This window comes from Toxotes jaculatrix, chromosome 5, assembly GCF_017976425.1.
Source record: "Toxotes jaculatrix isolate fToxJac2 chromosome 5, fToxJac2.pri, whole genome shotgun sequence".
Classification (NCBI taxonomy): Eukaryota; Metazoa; Chordata; class Actinopteri; family Toxotidae; genus Toxotes; species Toxotes jaculatrix.
The window spans coordinates 1,639,993-1,656,058 of NC_054398.1; the positions used below are offsets into that span (position 1 = coordinate 1,639,993).

General features: G+C 43.9%; 2 protein-coding genes across 3 annotated transcripts; one reads left to right on the forward strand and one right to left on the reverse strand.

Annotated features, from left to right (window-relative positions):
- Nucleotides 1-2,848: 2,848 nt before the first annotated feature.
- On the reverse strand, nt 2,849-6,415 carry LOC121182138 (olfactomedin-4-like). Its single transcript, XM_041038489.1, has 7 exons — nt 6,265-6,415; nt 5,990-6,112; nt 5,626-5,844; nt 4,692-4,845; nt 4,232-4,459; nt 3,741-3,909; nt 2,849-3,605 (listed from the first exon to the last, which is right to left on the reverse strand). Exons 1-7 carry the CDS (start codon nt 6,313-6,315, stop codon nt 3,170-3,172), a joined length of 1,380 nt encoding a protein of 459 aa, XP_040894423.1. The 5' UTR covers nt 6,316-6,415; the 3' UTR covers nt 2,849-3,169.
- A 3,169-nt stretch (nt 6,416-9,584) lies between these two features.
- Nucleotides 9,585-12,825, forward strand: LOC121181560 (olfactomedin-like). 2 transcript variants are annotated; one of them, XM_041037492.1, is made up of 5 exons: nt 9,585-9,703; nt 9,914-10,072; nt 10,163-10,380; nt 10,586-10,713; nt 11,713-12,825. In XM_041037492.1, exons 1-5 carry the CDS (start codon nt 9,668-9,670, stop codon nt 12,558-12,560), a joined length of 1,389 nt encoding a protein of 462 aa, XP_040893426.1. In that variant the 5' UTR covers nt 9,585-9,667; the 3' UTR covers nt 12,561-12,825. The 2 variants fall into 2 exon arrangements, with proteins under 2 accessions (XP_040893426.1, XP_040893425.1); XM_041037491.1 differs by having other exon boundaries at nt 10,163-10,375; nt 10,581-10,713.
- The last annotated feature ends 3,241 nt before the right edge of the window (nt 12,826-16,066 follow it).

The window sequence follows — 16,066 nt, forward strand, 5'->3', positions numbered from 1 at the left end:
TTAGTTATTAGTGTAGTTACAGGTTTTCTTATGTTTGGAACAGAACCTTGAAATTCTCCCTTCATCTTACAGGAGGCAGATTCAACAGGTTGACTCATCACTGCCCTCCTGTGGTGTGTGCTGAGTGAAGAAACTTTGCAAAGCATCTTTTAGTTTGTTTCCCTCTCTCTCTCTCTCTCCCTCTCTCCCTCTCTGTCTCTCTCAGTGTTTGGACCTAGTCATAGTCTCATCCTCCGTCTCTGCCGTTAAAGTGTCGCAGATTTGACTCCTTCTGTTTCCAGACATGTTTACAGGCTTAAAACCAGTGGCCACAAATTTCTGACACAATCTTTTCTCCGTTGATACTGATGATAGCTTCGACTGATGATGAGCTCCGTGCAGATAAAGTTTTCAGTGGTGCATGCTGACAGTGCAGGTGAATAAAGTTTGGACACTTGTGCTTGAGGGAATAAACAAACAGATGTTGGAGAGGTGCAGTGGTCTTCACAGAGACAGTAAGTCAGTGAAACACCTGTTGATTTCATAGGTTATCAGACTTGTAACCTGCAGCTTTTGGGAGGATGATGATGATTTTCACAACTTTCTACTTTAGGAGGGACTGAAAAACTGTTCTGGGCTGTTTCAGCTGGACGTGCTGAGACAGACTAACATCAACAGATCAGCATTTTCGCAGAGTTTCTCCTTCAAACATCTTCAGTGAGTCTGAGAACTGAGTAATGAACTAAGGTGAGTATACATTAACTTATTACAGTGGATGCTCACGCTGTGACCTGCTTATGACCTGGCTGTGTTCATCTTTACAGTCTGTGGACACATCAGCCCCATTTCTAACAACACGTTATGCTGGTTCAGTCCCAGTGTTCCCTGTGCAAGTTCTACAGGAGGGTAAATATTTTTTTTCCCAGGAACAAAGTGAGCAGATTACATAAATGCTATTTAGGATACGATCTGGTTCTTGGGGCCATTTCATAAGAGCAGCTTGCAGCTTGTGTGCTGCAGATTTGGGCAAAAATAAACCTCAGTTAATACCTGAGTTTTTTCTGTGATGGAATCAGAGAGTAATGTATGGAGTGCTGAAGTCACAGGGACTATGGAAAAATTACAGTAAAGTGAAATTTGTGCAATGGATGAAACGTTTAATACAAAATTCAGCAGCTAGATTACTAACAGTCAGAGAAGGGATCATATTACTGTACTTAGGACAGTACAGACTTTACAGCCCGTCATGGTTTGGCACCAGACTACCTCTGAATTTCTCGCTCCATACAGACCTGCATGCAGTGAGGTCCTCACACAGGACCTCCCGACAGTTCCCATGTGGACTTGTAAGACAAGTGGTAAGGGGACAGAGCCTTTGCTGTTAGACCATCTCAGCCCCGGAACTTAATTTACTGTATATCTCTGTGTGTTGGAGATTCAGGGGTTTGTCAGACTGCACTGTGAACAGATTGTTAAAGGCAGCACAATTAACTGGTTAACACTGAGACAGAGACTCATATAAAACCATGCTGTGCTTTATACTCATCCGGTTTTTAATGTTGTTAAAGTAGAAATTAGTTTCTAATTGATTCTGGAGAGAAACAGCAGCCTCGCCAAATTCAGTGGTTAAAATAAACTCGTCTCAGCTTGTTCTTCATGTTCAATTAGTTTTTAATGTGTATCAGGTAGAAATGAGTTTCTAACATCTCTGCTGCACCTGAAGCTCTGATGAGAATGAACTCACCGTGGTGGCTCTTTAAACTGACTCATTCTTTTCCTGCAGGACATCAAGAGTTTCTGCATCAGAAAGATGTTTGTTGCCCATAAACAGCATTTGCTATATTTGAGTTAACCTGTCGTGTCTTCCCACAGGTTTCCACAGTAGCAGAAGTTTCTGGGCTATGACAGGGCTCAGGCTGAGCAGTGGCTGATCCTTGCTTAGTCCCTGTTTGTCATTTGATTTCTATGTGATCCTCCTCTCTTGATGATGAAGCGAATGCAAAGCCACATTGTTAATACCCCTCAAAGCCATTTGTGGATTTAGGGGCAGACGCAGCTGGAGGTTTGGTTCACAGCCTTCAGACTGCTGCAAAGATTCAGATCTGCCTGTTGCCTCTGGATATTTCCATTGACCCAGTGACCCTGAAATCAGTTGTTCTGCTCATATTTGATGTGTTTGTGTGAGCGAGTGTGGTTCCCACACAGAGCATATTTTTAGTGACATGCTTGTAATTATCATAAGGTCGTGGAAATATTATGCTGAACTGGGTTTAAACTGGACCAGAGCCCACTGGATCTGAGCTACAGGAGGAAAGGGAGAGACGGCTGCCTCCCGTTCCCTCCGTGGCTCAGAGTTTGGTGGCCGCTGTGAAACAACCACCTGCCTCAGTAGTTAAACAGTGATAAAGATACAGACATGTAAACGGTAATCATGTGGGGTTGGTGTGAGATCCCAAGGGCCAGGGGTAGATTCTGGGAGACATCAAGTCCACTTCACCAGTGATACATGTCTCCTCTTCCCTGAACCTGAACCTAACCTTTGCCCTGAGCCTCTCCAGTTGTCTCTGCCTTCTCCTGAGTCCTGGAGTCTAACGTTTATTCCCTGTTTTGTCTTAGTAATGTAAACTGCTGTCTGTGGTCTGAGCTCTGGCTAAAGAGCCCAAACCATCTGTACTGTCACAGCAGAGATCCAGCTTTCCTCTGCTCTGCTCCCCAGCTTCTGATGCACCGCAGCACACACTCATGACTTCTCTGTGATCACATGCAACTGGTGTCCTTACTGTTTAATGTTGTCATTCTAATTTCACCTGGTCCCTGAACATAGCCCCGGTTTCAGTTGCCAGCTGTTACAGAGACCTGACAGTTTTCTCTCAGCACCAGGAAAAGACAGGAATGTCCAAATTATGTCCCAGAACAACACAATGCTTTTCAGTCCAACATTTATTGTACTTTGTTTCTGCACCTTGCAGAAAAAATAATAAAGCAGTCAGACATGTTTGACTGTGGAAGAAAACATGATGTGCCTTACAGCTGTGTGACCGATGGAATTAGTAGAATTTAAATGTGCATTATGTTGAATTTACCATTTACAGTTGGATGTGTACCATGTGTAGCACCAGTAATTTCACACCCACTCAAAACTTTTAATGGAGCCATCATTTAAATACAGGCTTTTATGGAAAATGTCCATTTACTCAAACAAAACCTTATAAGAGACCATGTAGGAGTCGCAGTAGGCGTGTAGCATGTGGTCCACAGGGCTGTAGTTCAGGGATTCAATGTTGGAAGACATCTTCTTGATGAAGATGCCCAAGTTGAACTTCTCCTTTCCTGTCGCAGTGTCAAAAGAATAGAAGATCTCCTCCACCTCGCTGCTGACGTACCGCGTCGCGTAGAGCACGCCGCAGATCATGAAGGTGTTGGTCACCCCCTGCTTGTAGACCGAAGTGCGCCAGGTTTGTCCAAGAGTCGGCGGTTCGCCGTCCTCCACCTTGGACAGCACCAAGTTTCCAAAGTCCTGGGTGGTGGTGTAGATCACCCAGACGCCGGACTCATCTGTTGCCAGGTCCAGGTCAGTGAATAGGTAGCATTCCTCCAGGTGGCAGAAGTTACCCTTTGAGTTATATCTGACGCAGCAGAAGACAGAAGTGATGTTGGGTGGGTGAGTGATGCTTACATCCAAATATGTACTGTATGGAGTTTTCAATAAAACTTTATTGACTTTATTCACTTATAAATCATCTGAAAGACAAAGAGCGAACCTGGTGCCTTTGGGCAGTTGTAAAGTGGTAACAGTTTTAGTGGTGAGGTTGAACCGGCAAACAGCATCTAGGTTGTAACAGTTGTAGTATAAGGCCCCTGCATACAGAACCACATTGGGACCCTGGATGGTATTGGTGGTTGGGTTAGAGGAGTGAATCTGGATATTACCTGGAAGAAAAAGAAGAAAAAAGAGTAGGGGCAGGAATGGTAGCAGAATATACTGATTACTTCCTTTTTTTTTAAAGGCAAAGTCAACAAATGCCTTTAAAGATCAACAAGGAATTGATCCTACAAACAAGTACTGTCTTTGTATCCAGAGCCTAATGTGCCTTTGAACCACAGAGCTCCACTGTTGTCCAGAAAACTGTTAAAAACAAACATATCCATTCCAACATGGCTTTGACTTGTGCTCTTGTCCATTAGAAGTATCTATTGGACTGAGGGGTAGTGCATTGTCTGACATTATAACTAAAACACAACAGTTCTTTACCTGGGACGCTCACCCCAACAATGAGAGAGCTCAGGCTGGAGTAGAGACGGACATAGTGGGAGTATTTGTTGCTGGAGGTCAGCATTACTAGCCAATACCAGCTTTCCATCCCCGCCTCCGGTTTGGGATCCCGACCCCAGGCTCCATACTTATAGGAGCCAGGGTACTCTCCTGCTGTGTACACCCTGGGCCCGGTGACGTTTCCAAACAGACCGTGTGGACAGTTACCTGAGAACAGAATCAGTGAAGACACTGTGCAAATGTAGGGACAGTAAATAAGAACCACTGGTTGAGGGAGACATCCACTGGTTGATAACTACTTCCCTAATGTGATGATTGGTGCTGATAGTTTCCCACAGTTTCCACTCCAGTTATTCCTGACTTTAGTTTAATGAGGATGGTTTTTCACAGCTGTGAGCTTTAGCTCTAAGTGACCCTTCAGCGTAGTTTTGACACTCACCATGCTGGGGCTCAGTGGGTTGGATGGTGGGGTGAAGTCCGTTCCTGCACGTGTCCAGATCCCTCGTCAGACGCAGGTTGGCTTGCTGTCTCTTCACCACATGCATGGTGTCGAACTTTTCCAGCTCTTCCATCTCTGCTTTCAGGTCCTCCAGCTGAGAGACAACAGCACAGCAGACATCACAACATTTTTTTTAGTCTGTAGGTTTGACCCTTTTTCCTTGTTTCTCCTGTTTTCCCATTGCTTGTATGCATTACTATCTGTCACAGCATCACCCTTTAAAACTCATAGATTTTTTTTGGCCACATGGGGGCAGTGCAACAAGCTGTAAAAACAGCACCGACCCGGGTCACTGGATTCATTTCAGAAGTGCCAAAAAGTGTGTTGAGCAACAAATTCATTGCTTAATTTTTTGAGGATATGATCTCGATGCATGGCTCTCCACATCGGCTCACACAGCTCCAGCTGCTGCAAAGGTCATGACATGTGGTGCACAGGCGAGCAGTGAAAGGCGTTCCTCTCGCTGGCTTTACCGCCTGTTTCTGCAGGGCGTCACCGGCGGCTGGCCACAAGAACGTGAATTTGACAGGCGACAAAGTGCTGCACAGAGCTGCAGATACTGAACATGAAAGGGTGAACAGAGGGTTTTAGGTTCTCTCCCGTCCTGTTCTTGACCCGGCAGCGGTAAATAACACTGTCTGCAAACTGTATGACATCAGCAGCAGCATCGGGTCATACTTTTTATGGCATTTTATTCTCTTATGGCTGCATCACTTTAAAATGATTGTTGATATCACCCAGAGTTCGGTTAATGTCTTGTTAAACGTGGTTAAAATTAGGTGTACACCAGCTATAATTTCAAAATGAGTAACTGACACACAGATGCTGCCACTGTGAGTAATATCAGCTCTGATCAGCATGTTTGTGAATCTACCAGTTCAGCGGTCTCAGTCGTGATGCGCTGGTGTCCCAGGGTGGTGCTGTTGAGCCTGTCGATGAGCACTTGGATGTCCTTCATTTCATTCTCTATCACATGCAGGCTGAGGACTCCATAAAGTTCTCCATCATCCTCCTTCTCTAGCATGGACACGTCTTCCTGCAGCTGGGGCAGACGTCTCTCCAAACCCAGCATCAGACTCTCCAGCTCCAGAGTCTGCAGAGAGAGCAGGTGGACCCTTTGGTTACACGTCACTAAGGACTCCATTAGCATGACATACAAAACAACACACGAAAACATACAAGAGTCTAGTTTGGTCAGTTTTACAGCTGGAGTTGGAGGATCGGTTCTTTGTAGTTACCTTCTGGGAGGTGATCTTATTGTTGCATTTGGATGCATTGTCCTCCACTATGCTGAGTTTGTCGTGAGGGAATGGCTGCTCAGAATTAGCCAACTCACACACGCACCTATCGCGTGGAGTTACCTGAAATTAAGAACATTAAACCTGACATGTAAAACAGAAGCAGTAAATACCAGGTGGATATACTGACCTGGGCAGTGTATGGAACGCTGAAAAGAAGGTGAAAGTAATTTAAAAAAGAATAATGATCACTGTATTCCCATTAGTTCTCTTACCTGTTGTGTGATAGTGAACAGAGCACACAGTGGAACGATCACACACAGCATCGTGCTGGATCACAGAGCAGAGACCACACTGCAGCAACAGCTTCTAACTTGTGAACAGTCCCACTAACTTCTGCGTGTGTGACTGAGTGGATGCGCATGTACGTGTGTGTGTGTGTGTGTGTGTGTGTGTTTGGTGTGTGCTGTGTTGTGTGTCATGTTTCCTTCAGTGTGATCGCTTCCTCCTTGTGGTTTCGATTGCAGGAACCTGGAGAATTTTTACCTGATGAAGGGAAATGAACTAAACTCTGCTGTTCCCTTTAGTCGTGCGGAGCCTTTTAGCATCTTTACATTTATAGTTTCATGGCTGGAAACCAAACAGCAGACAGAGTTAACAAGTTTTCTGTTGGTGGAGACCAACACGGAGCCAAAAGCAGAGTGAATACCACACTTACATTTGTCTGGGGTCCAAAAACATGAACTTAAATGAATGCTAACGTAGTTCCATGTCTGCTGGGTGTGTACATAGACAACAGTTTGCTAACATGTGAGCCACAGCAACTTTTAGCAGGTAATCATGTGGCAGTAGGAATTTTCAGCTGTTCTGCTGAAACCCAGTTAGTGACCAAACTAATTCAGCTTTAACTATAAAAAATAAACATAGTGATCATATGTGTGCGCACGTGTTTGTACACACATGTACTGATGCATTAATATCTATTTATTATGAGGAGGAAGTGAAAGTAACATGTAAGCTGTATTTTATATATGTATGTTACGGGTAGTCAACATGGAGTTACTTAATACATCTTATGCATATGTAACATGAATCCTGACTGATGTGGTGAGATAGAGGTAGAATAAGATGAAAACACTGAAGTAATCAATATTTTATGTATTAAAATGATGTAAATTCATAGTAGATGGATCATAAAAGACATTAGTGTTAGACTGACTTAGAAACATGAATCTGTAGCATCAGTATTAAGGTATAAAATGTTAGCGTATGTACAGTGTAAGAAGAAAAAAAAAACTCAACATTATTGTTCATCTGAAAATCAAATCAAAGATTTTGTGGCGAGACTTTAGAGGTTTTTGTTTACTGCTGCATCACTGGAAACAGATGTGACCGTTAGATACCAGCGTCAACCTGTGATAAAACAGAAGGAAATCCTAATGAGGAAGGAAAGCAGTGACTAATATGTGCCTTTGGTCAGTGGATTTACAGAGATGCACGCAGAGTCTCTGTGATGACTACATCATAGCAGGATTCAGGAACAGAAAGAGATCACTTTATACTGAGCACACAGAAGTATTCAATATTCCTCTCCCATTCAGACCAAATGAAATGTTTCATTCTGTGGTTTGTGCTTTGCAGACTAAGCTCTTCTAATGTACCACAACGGTCAGTGATGAATCCCTTTCAGACGTGACTGTAGCAGACAGAGGAATCAGCAAAAGGTAAATAAAAAAAAAAAAAATTCACGCACACATTGGGAGTATTACAAAAAAATCAGGAAGTTTAGTTCAGTCCTGCAGTAAGAACAGAAAAAAGGGGGGTCCTACCAGACACCGCACACGGGACGTTGGTCAAAGTGTCGCTGACCTTCCACTTTAAAAAAATCAGTCTTCTCTGGAATGAGCTGAAACAGACAAAAGTCATTGGCTGCCACTGTTCTCTGTTCCATATTAAGAACAGGACAAATACATTCAGTGTAACATATACACCAATCAGGTATGACATCGTGACCACTGACAGGTGAAGTGAATAACACTGATTATCTCTTCACCATGGCATCTGTTAACGGGTGGGATAAAGTTTGGAAAGGGCCAAACTGTGATGGGTAGATGACTGGGTCAAAGCACCTCCAACACAGCAGCTCCTGTGGGGCTTTCCCGGTCTGTAGTGGTCAGTATCTATCAAAAGTGGTCCAATGAAGGAACAGTGGTGAACCGGTGACAGGGTCATGGGCGGCCAAGGCTCACTGATGCACATGGGGAGCGAAGGCTGACCCGTGTGGTCTGATCCAACAGACGAGCTACTGCACTATGGGAAGAAGGCAAGCCAGAGGAGGCAGTGTGATGCTTTGGACATCTGTCCTGCTGGGAAACTTTGGGTCCTGCCATCCATGTGGATGTTACTTTGACACACACCACCTACCTGAGCATTGTTGCAGACCATGTGCACCCTTTCATGGAAACAGTATTCCCTGGCTGTGACTTCTTTCGGCAGGATAATACGCCGTGCCACAAAGCAAAAATGGTTCAGGAACGGTTTGAGGTGGTGACGGCCTCCAAATTCCCCAGATCTCAATCCAGTCGAGCATCTGTGGGATGTGCTGGACAAACCAGTCCGATCCGTGGAGGCCCCCACCTCCATGGATCGGACCCCACCTCGCAACTTACAGGAGTTAAAGGATCTGTTGCTAACATCTTGGTGCCAGATACCACAGCACGCCTTCACGGGTCCAGTGGAGTCCATGCCTTGACGGGTCATGGCTGGGCAGCAAAAGGGGGACCAGCACAATATTAGGTAGGTGGTCATAATGTTATGCCTGACCAGTTCTCACCCTTTGGAAGAAATCGCTGCAATCAGGTGCTTTTTATGTGTTCTTCCTGAACCAGCTATTCCAGGTGTCTCAGGTTTGATGGAGGCCTTCTCCCCGCTGCAAGTTTCAGATCATTCCAAAGATGTTCAGTTGGATTAAGGTCAGTAACTCCATAACATAACTGGTCTTCTTTTCTTTCAAAGCTTCATGTTTTTTTTTCCTGATGTGACTTTATCACAAAGCTCTGAATTTGTTTCATGTGTCCACAGGACATTCTCCCTGAAGCACTGTGGCTTGTCAGTGTGGATTTTATCAGACTCCAGTCTGGCTGTTTTACATTCCTCTTTCTAATGAGGACTCTTCCTGGGTCTTCATCATTTAGCTCACTTACATTCAGAAACCAGTTTATGGTGTGGTTTGCACCTTGATCTTAGAGCTGAGCTTGTGTCTGTTTCCTTGGTTCATTTTTCACCACCCTGTGTTCGGACCAGGCGCTTTAAGTGAGCATTTTAGTACACTGTAGTGAAAGCAAGTAAAGTGAAGTTCTTGACATCCACTTGCCAACATCCGCTCTTGCCATGCATTTCTCAAACAGGAAACAACCCTGCAGAGGATATAGCGAAGGGAAAAATAGCCACCGCATAAAGAAAGAGGTGAAACTGGAAGCTCCTGGATTGACCACAAGGGTTGTGAAACTGCACAGTTTCACAATTTTAGAGTTTCACATCCACGTGAGTGGGTTTAAGGCTGCGTCAGCAAAAGGTGTGTTTGTTGTGACTGAGTGTGTCAGAGAAACGCGAGGAGGGCTGGTGACTCCGGAGCTGACGGCTTCTGTCATTGTCCTGTCATCGTCTCCAGCTGTGAACATGCTGCCGCTGCTCCTACTGCTGCTGTCAGTTACAGTAAGTCACACCTGGTGTCCCAGTCTTACAGAGGTTAAAGGTGGAAGGTGTAGCACGTTATGACATTAGACTTTTTCTTTTGTTGTTTGGATCTTTTTTTGTTACCGTCTCTTTTATACTTTACCAACTGGAAATCTCCCGTGTACGACATCAGTGTTGTTTTCTACCATATTTGTTTTGTATTTCATATTTTTTTGACGTGGACTGCAGGATGACGGCCAGGCTCAGCGCGTGTTTGGTCGGAAGAACAACGGCTCGTGTGTGTGCGAGGTGAACTCCACCATGTGGCTGTTCCCTGCTGTGAAGTACGAGGGTGTGCAGCAGAAGGTTCTGTCCTGTGAAGGGTCTTTGAACGAACTGCAGGATCAGGTGAGACCAGTTTTAAGTCAGACTGGGTCCAGTCCTGTCCAGTTCCACAGTTATATGAACTCTGGAGTTTCTGCCTGTGTTTCTTTGCAGGTGGATTTGGCCAAACAGCGTCTCCCTCAGATCCAGGCTCTGGTTAAGAATATGACGGCTCGGCTAGAACCTTACCAGTATCTGCACTACCAGGGCCTTTACACGGCCTTGTCTCTGCGCCTGCTGGGACAGGAGCTCAGCCAGCTGGAGACAGACGTCAGCTCCATCCACAGCCAGTTTAACAACGCCCAAACACAGAGACTCTCCAAAGAGGTGAGGCGAAAACAGCAAAGAAAAATAAAATGGAAATAAGAACACTGCATCATGTGAGGCATGTGAGCCTGAAACAGAAAAATAAGACCTAACTGATATTTTATGATTATCAAGACATGAAACTTTAAGAAACAGAACTGAGTACATGTGCAGGAAAATATGTTGTCTGTCTGTTTACAATGATGTGTGTGTGTGTTTGTGTTAGGTTAGTAAATTGCGTGGAGACGTAGACAGGATGACGATGTCAGACACAATTAACATGAAGACTGTCAGAGAGAAACTGCGCTACCTGAAGAACAGTGCTGAGTCCTGCAAGTCCATCCCCGAAGACTTCAGAGGTAAGTGTGTGTGTGTGTGTGTGTGTGTGTGTGTGTGTGTGTGTGTGCAGTACAATAGAGAAGACATTAGAGAAAAGCCATTGCATTTAAAAGAATCTGATTAATCTGTGCATTAATCAACTAAACACTCAAAATATTGTTCAATAATTAAACAGTCAAATGTAGTAAAACTAAACTGGCGACGTGATCTTGTGGGATTGGATCCAAATAACACGACACTTTCAGAAACATTTCTCGTGTCATTTCTACACATTTTACACTTGGTGTGTGTCATTTAAGGCCAAATAATCCCGCATGTTATTTAACACTGTTTTGGGTAGGGTTAGGGGTTAGTCTGTAGAGAAAAGACACGAAAAAAAGAAAAAATGTATAGTGTCGACACAAGGCCAGGCTGAAATTGGTTTTCGAGGGAGGGCAGGTCCGCAGCCTCTTTTTAAAAATGTTGTGAATCATTTGCAGTTTTTCTCTTCAGGCTTTCTTACATGAATCTCATTTCTTGAAAATGTATTTATGCTTTCTCTGCCAAAGACGATCCAGATGACAGAGGAGAGGTAGAAATGTTAATATACTCACCTCAGCTGCCATCAGTTATTCCTGTGTGCTCATGGCAACAAGCTTCATGAGCAGCAGCTCATGGTGCTGGTTTTTGCCCTGAGCTTCAGCAATAATAACAATAATAATAATAATAATAATGATAATAATAATAATAGAACAACCTGTAGGCAATAATCAGGGTGGAAACAGAACTTCCACCTTCACTGAGACGAGTATTTAATCTATATTTTTATTACAGTTACAGTTCTCCTGAAAGACGAAGCAGTAAAGGCAAACAATACAACGGTTCACACATAGAGTTTCTGGTTTTTATTTGTTATTATGGAAATATTATGGAAAACCCCCACCCTATACCTTACCTCAGGCAGAAAGACAAACAGTTACACTCTAGTCTGTCCTGTGCTTCACCTGATCTTCACACCCTTCTCACCCCTCTCTGCACAGGAAAGGAGAGGTACTGCCTCAAAGGTCTGATCACCAACATCAGCAGTCCTGTAATGACTAAGGTTAGTCCTCACAGTAAGAGCTACATCTCTGGTTCATGGGGCAAACAGGCCCAGATGGACAGTCAGGGGCAGAAATCCAGCTACTGGGTTGTGCCTCTGCTCAGCAACCACGTCTGGGGAAACTCTCTGCGCGTTTACCAAACCTACGAAGACTTTATGGCCTCTACCAACCACAGGGACTTTACCTTTGCTTCATCATACACCGATACCAATGCCATCGAGGGTCCCAACGCGGTCCTCTATGGTGAAGCTCTGTACTATCACTGTTACCGCTCTGCAGATATTTGCCGCTATGACCTCAATACCAATAACGTCCAAAGGGTAACACTTCCCGGCACCGGAGTGGGTTTCAACAACAAGTTCCCTTATTGTTATTATGATTGCCGTGCCAATAGCGATATAGACGTGGAGGCAGATGAGACAGGACTATGGGCCATCTACGCCACGGTCGGTAACCATGGTAATCTAGTGTTGAGTCGGTTAGTTTGGGACAGTGAAAGAGATATGCTTAATGTCACCCAGACATGGGAGACGAGGCTGTTCAAGAAGGCGGTGAGCAATGCCTTCATGGTGTGTGGTGTTCTGTATGCCACTCGTTATGTGGACGAATACCGTGAGGAGGTTTTCTACGCCTTCGACACAGCGACAGGCAAAGAGGACAACTCACTAGCGCTGCCGCTGGAGAAGGTAGCTAAAGGAGTAGCTAGTCTGAGCTACAACCCCACCAACAAGCAGGTCTACATGTACAATGATGGATATCTGCTGGCCTACCAGGCCCACTTCTGATCTGACGCTGTTGTAATTCGGATGTTTATTTCCATGCTAGCCATGTTCATACAACGCTTACAGCGAGAAAGGAGCAAAGCTGGAAACAGTCCATCTTACAGACTGTTCTAAGCAACAGTGCTATGGGTTAACTGATGTTAGCGATTGGCTAACAAAAACGCTAAAGGCATTTCATATATGTGACAAATGTCTTCTAATGTATCAACACTGGATGCTATAAAGAAGAAAAATCAATCAAAATCCAATGATATAATAAAGACTTATAACAATGGTCAGTTCCACTCGGACTGCTTCTTTATTCTTACCATAGATTAAAGGTGTGTCAGGATTTTACATTCAGTAAAAGCAAAAACGCTGTGATTCAAAGTCAATTAAACACAAACAGCATCTTTTCTAATACAGATTGGAACATAAACACAACAGATTCTATATCACTTACCTTTGTTGTGTACACAGCAACAAAAAAAGGCAACTGACAGACCTAAAGTCAGACTATCTGTCACATGTGGTTGCTTACAGTTTAACACTCTTTCATTCCACAGAAGTCAGAGCTGCACTGTCTCACATTGCCACAGCTGTTTGTGATGGATGGGCCGAAATAACAATCAATGAAACAGCCTAAGTGACTTCTTTCACAATCACTGTGAGTCTTCTGTGGCCGAATGAGAAAATGAGAGAAGACAATAGTTCATTATTGGTTGATATTAACACTGTAGGATGTTGTTATTGTGCTGCATTAGTTTATTACTTTGCTGATCCCTCAAGCTGGGGAAATTTATTCTCTGCATTTTACCCAAACCACGTGAAACACACACACACACACAAGCATACACATGCATTAGAGATGCTGGTGACCGATGTTCGCCAGGGGGCAGGGGGGCCGCCTAGTGAGGCGCCCGGGGAGCTGAGGTGGATCGGTGCCTTGCTCAGGGGCACCACAGCTGTGGTTGCAGAGGCGGGTGGGGGTGGGGGTGGGGGGTGCATCTCCTTCACCACCACCCATATCCGTCCGTTGTGCATATCCATTGTTTGAATCGAACCGGCGATCCTCCGATCTCCGACCGGAACAAAGTCCAAAGCTGCATTCTTAACCTGCTGCGCCCCCAAGTTAGTTAGTTAGAAAAGGTTATTTTTGGAGGGCCACTGAGGGACATTATTTCCTCGAAAAAAAAAAAGTGTGCTAACACTGACAGAAGAAATCCTGTCTATTGAGAAAGACTGAAAATATAAGTACAAGTGAAACTGCAAAATACAGAAGTGTGGCTAAAGATGAAATGATCTGATCTGTAAATACTGGATGAAGGGGAAATGAAATTCATTTCATTCTCTTCCGTCCTTTATATCGTGACTCTCAACGGATATTATTTTAAAAAGGTCATGTTCCACACTTAGATTTGATTAGATCTGAGGATGGATCTTTAATCAAACACCTTTCTGATAAGTTACCTGAATATGTTTCGAAAGCTTAGAATGATGCTCTGCATTTAACACTTCTGTACCTCCGGCCTGAGGGTAGAGGTGTGAACAGTCTGTGCTGGGTTGTATGTATGTATGTATGTATGTATGTATGTATCTATCTATCTATCCATCTATCCATCCATCCATCCATCCATCTATCTAATATGAGTATAGAATTGCTTTTGAAATTAGCAGCACCTATCATGATACTTTAAGCATAACCATCCCAAAACCATGAACTCACCTATGTGGAAGTCTGACCAGGCAATCAAGCACAAGCAGTTTGGGTTGTGTGTGTGTGTGTGTGTGTGTGTGTGTGCGTGCGTGCATGTTTAGACTTGTGTGAATCTTTCGATCAGTGTAGCTGGACGCACTGCGGCCTCAGCTTCCGAAACTGTTGTGTTTAGCCTTGCTTAGCAACACCAGAAGCAGACGCAGCTACTTGCTTCTCTTTGTCAAATGGAATCTACAGTTTCTGACAAATGTAGTTTTATCCTTGTGGCTCAGGCCATAAGTCCTGATGGTAAAAGTAATAACTGAGATCTGGAAATGAGGCAACATCATTAACAATGGCTCCAAAACAAGCGGTTAGATAAGCAGGCAGGTTTTAAACTCCCAGTTCAGCCAGACTTATTGGGAAAAGACAACACAGACGTTCAAGTTGTTCATCACACTACCATCGCATCTCTCTGGCTCAGCTTTGACCTACAGCACTTGCTGGCAACTCATGGTTTTCCTTTGTAATTAGGGATAATGCATTTAGTCCACTTTAAGTCATTTGCTGATCAGACGGTCAGTGGTTTGATCCCCAGCTCCCAGAGTCTGCATGTTGAAGTGTCCATGGGCAAGATAATGAACCCTAAATTGCCCCTGATGTATCGTGTGTGTGTGTGTGTTAGTAAAGTGCTGTATGAATGTGTGTGTGTGAATGAGTGAATGTGATTTCAGAAGAGCTTTCAGTGGTTGATAAGACTAGAAACGCACTATATAAATCAGCCATTTACCATTTTGTTAGCACTGTTGCTGGTGTGTGAATTAACTGAGTGTACAATTTTATCAGAACTGATATAACCCAGAACCAGATCCTCTAAAACAAGCCCAGGTTAAAAAAAAAACAACCTTACATGAAGTCCAGAGCTGTCTGAGCCCAGCTGGTTGAGCTGCAGTAGATGGCCGCTCACCCTGAGCCTGGTCGAGGTTTCTTCCCATTAACAGGGAGTTTTTTCTTGCCTCTGTCACCAAGTGCTTGCAAATGGTCGAATGCTGGGTCTCTGTGAATAACATAAAGAGTTCAGGCTAGACCTGCTCTGTGAAGGAAAGTGCCCGGTCATGACTTCTGTTATGATTTGGGGTTATATAAATAACTTGACTTGACTTGAAAGCTGTCTTTGTGTATTCCACAGGCAGAGAGCTAGTTTTAGGAGCAGTTATCTTTAGAGCTATTTCACGACCAACAATTACTGGGCCCACTAACCACAAGTAAAAGTCCTGTCTTTATAATAGGGTTGCCGATGCTTGCTATCTTTTAGAACAAAATTTGTAAAAATGTTTTGGTTCTGCTGGAAAAGTTTGGGTTTTTTTTTTTTTTCACTTTTGATGGAGCCCTGTTAGTAAGTTTCCCCTGATGTGGTATTTTTGCTTCAGTCCTGGTGAGACGTGGCCTAATCATCAGTTTCATCCTGGATCTGGATGCTCAGGGAATTGGTATCGATTTTGCCATCTCATTTACAAACAGAGCATGTGTATGAGGTGATAACAATCATCATTAGGTCCAAACAACTGCCTTTTTTGTATGTCTTGTTAATGAAGTCATTTTCTTTTTAGAGAAGTCATTTTTTAAATAAAGCAAAAATACCTATAACCCTTCAGAACCTCCTGTTTAAATATGGTGGTATAGTTTTCATTTTGAACATACAGTACTGTAGTATATGGCGGGTGTACTGTAGTATGGCAGCAGTTTGTAGCAGTACCACTTGTACTCAGTAGGGGGCGGTGGGATCTCGTGCTGAAGTCAGGAGGACAGATGTTTCCGCTGCTGTGGCCTGGTT

Bases quoted from the DNA above. Each gene is read 5' to 3' on its own strand.
- LOC121182138 (XM_041038489.1), bottom strand. From the start codon at position 6,315: ATGCTGTGTGTGATCGTTCCACTGTGTGCTCTGTTCACTATCACACAA. The intron at 6,113-6,264 runs GTAAGAGAACTA...TCTTAATTTCAG, and splicing joins TGTTCACTATCACACAACAG to GTAACTCCACGCGATAGGTG. The intron at 5,845-5,989 runs GTAACTACAAAG...CTCTCTCTGCAG, and splicing joins ATAAGATCACCTCCCAGAAG to ACTCTGGAGCTGGAGAGTCT.
- LOC121181560 (XM_041037492.1), top strand. From the start codon at position 9,668: ATGCTGCCGCTGCTCCTACTGCTGCTGTCAGTTACA. The intron at 10,073-10,162 runs GTGAGACCAGTT...GTTTCTTTGCAG, and splicing joins TGAACGAACTGCAGGATCAG to GTGGATTTGGCCAAACAGCG. The intron at 10,381-10,585 runs GCGAAAACAGCA...GTGTTAGGTTAG, and splicing joins AGACTCTCCAAAGAGGTGAG to TAAATTGCGTGGAGACGTAG.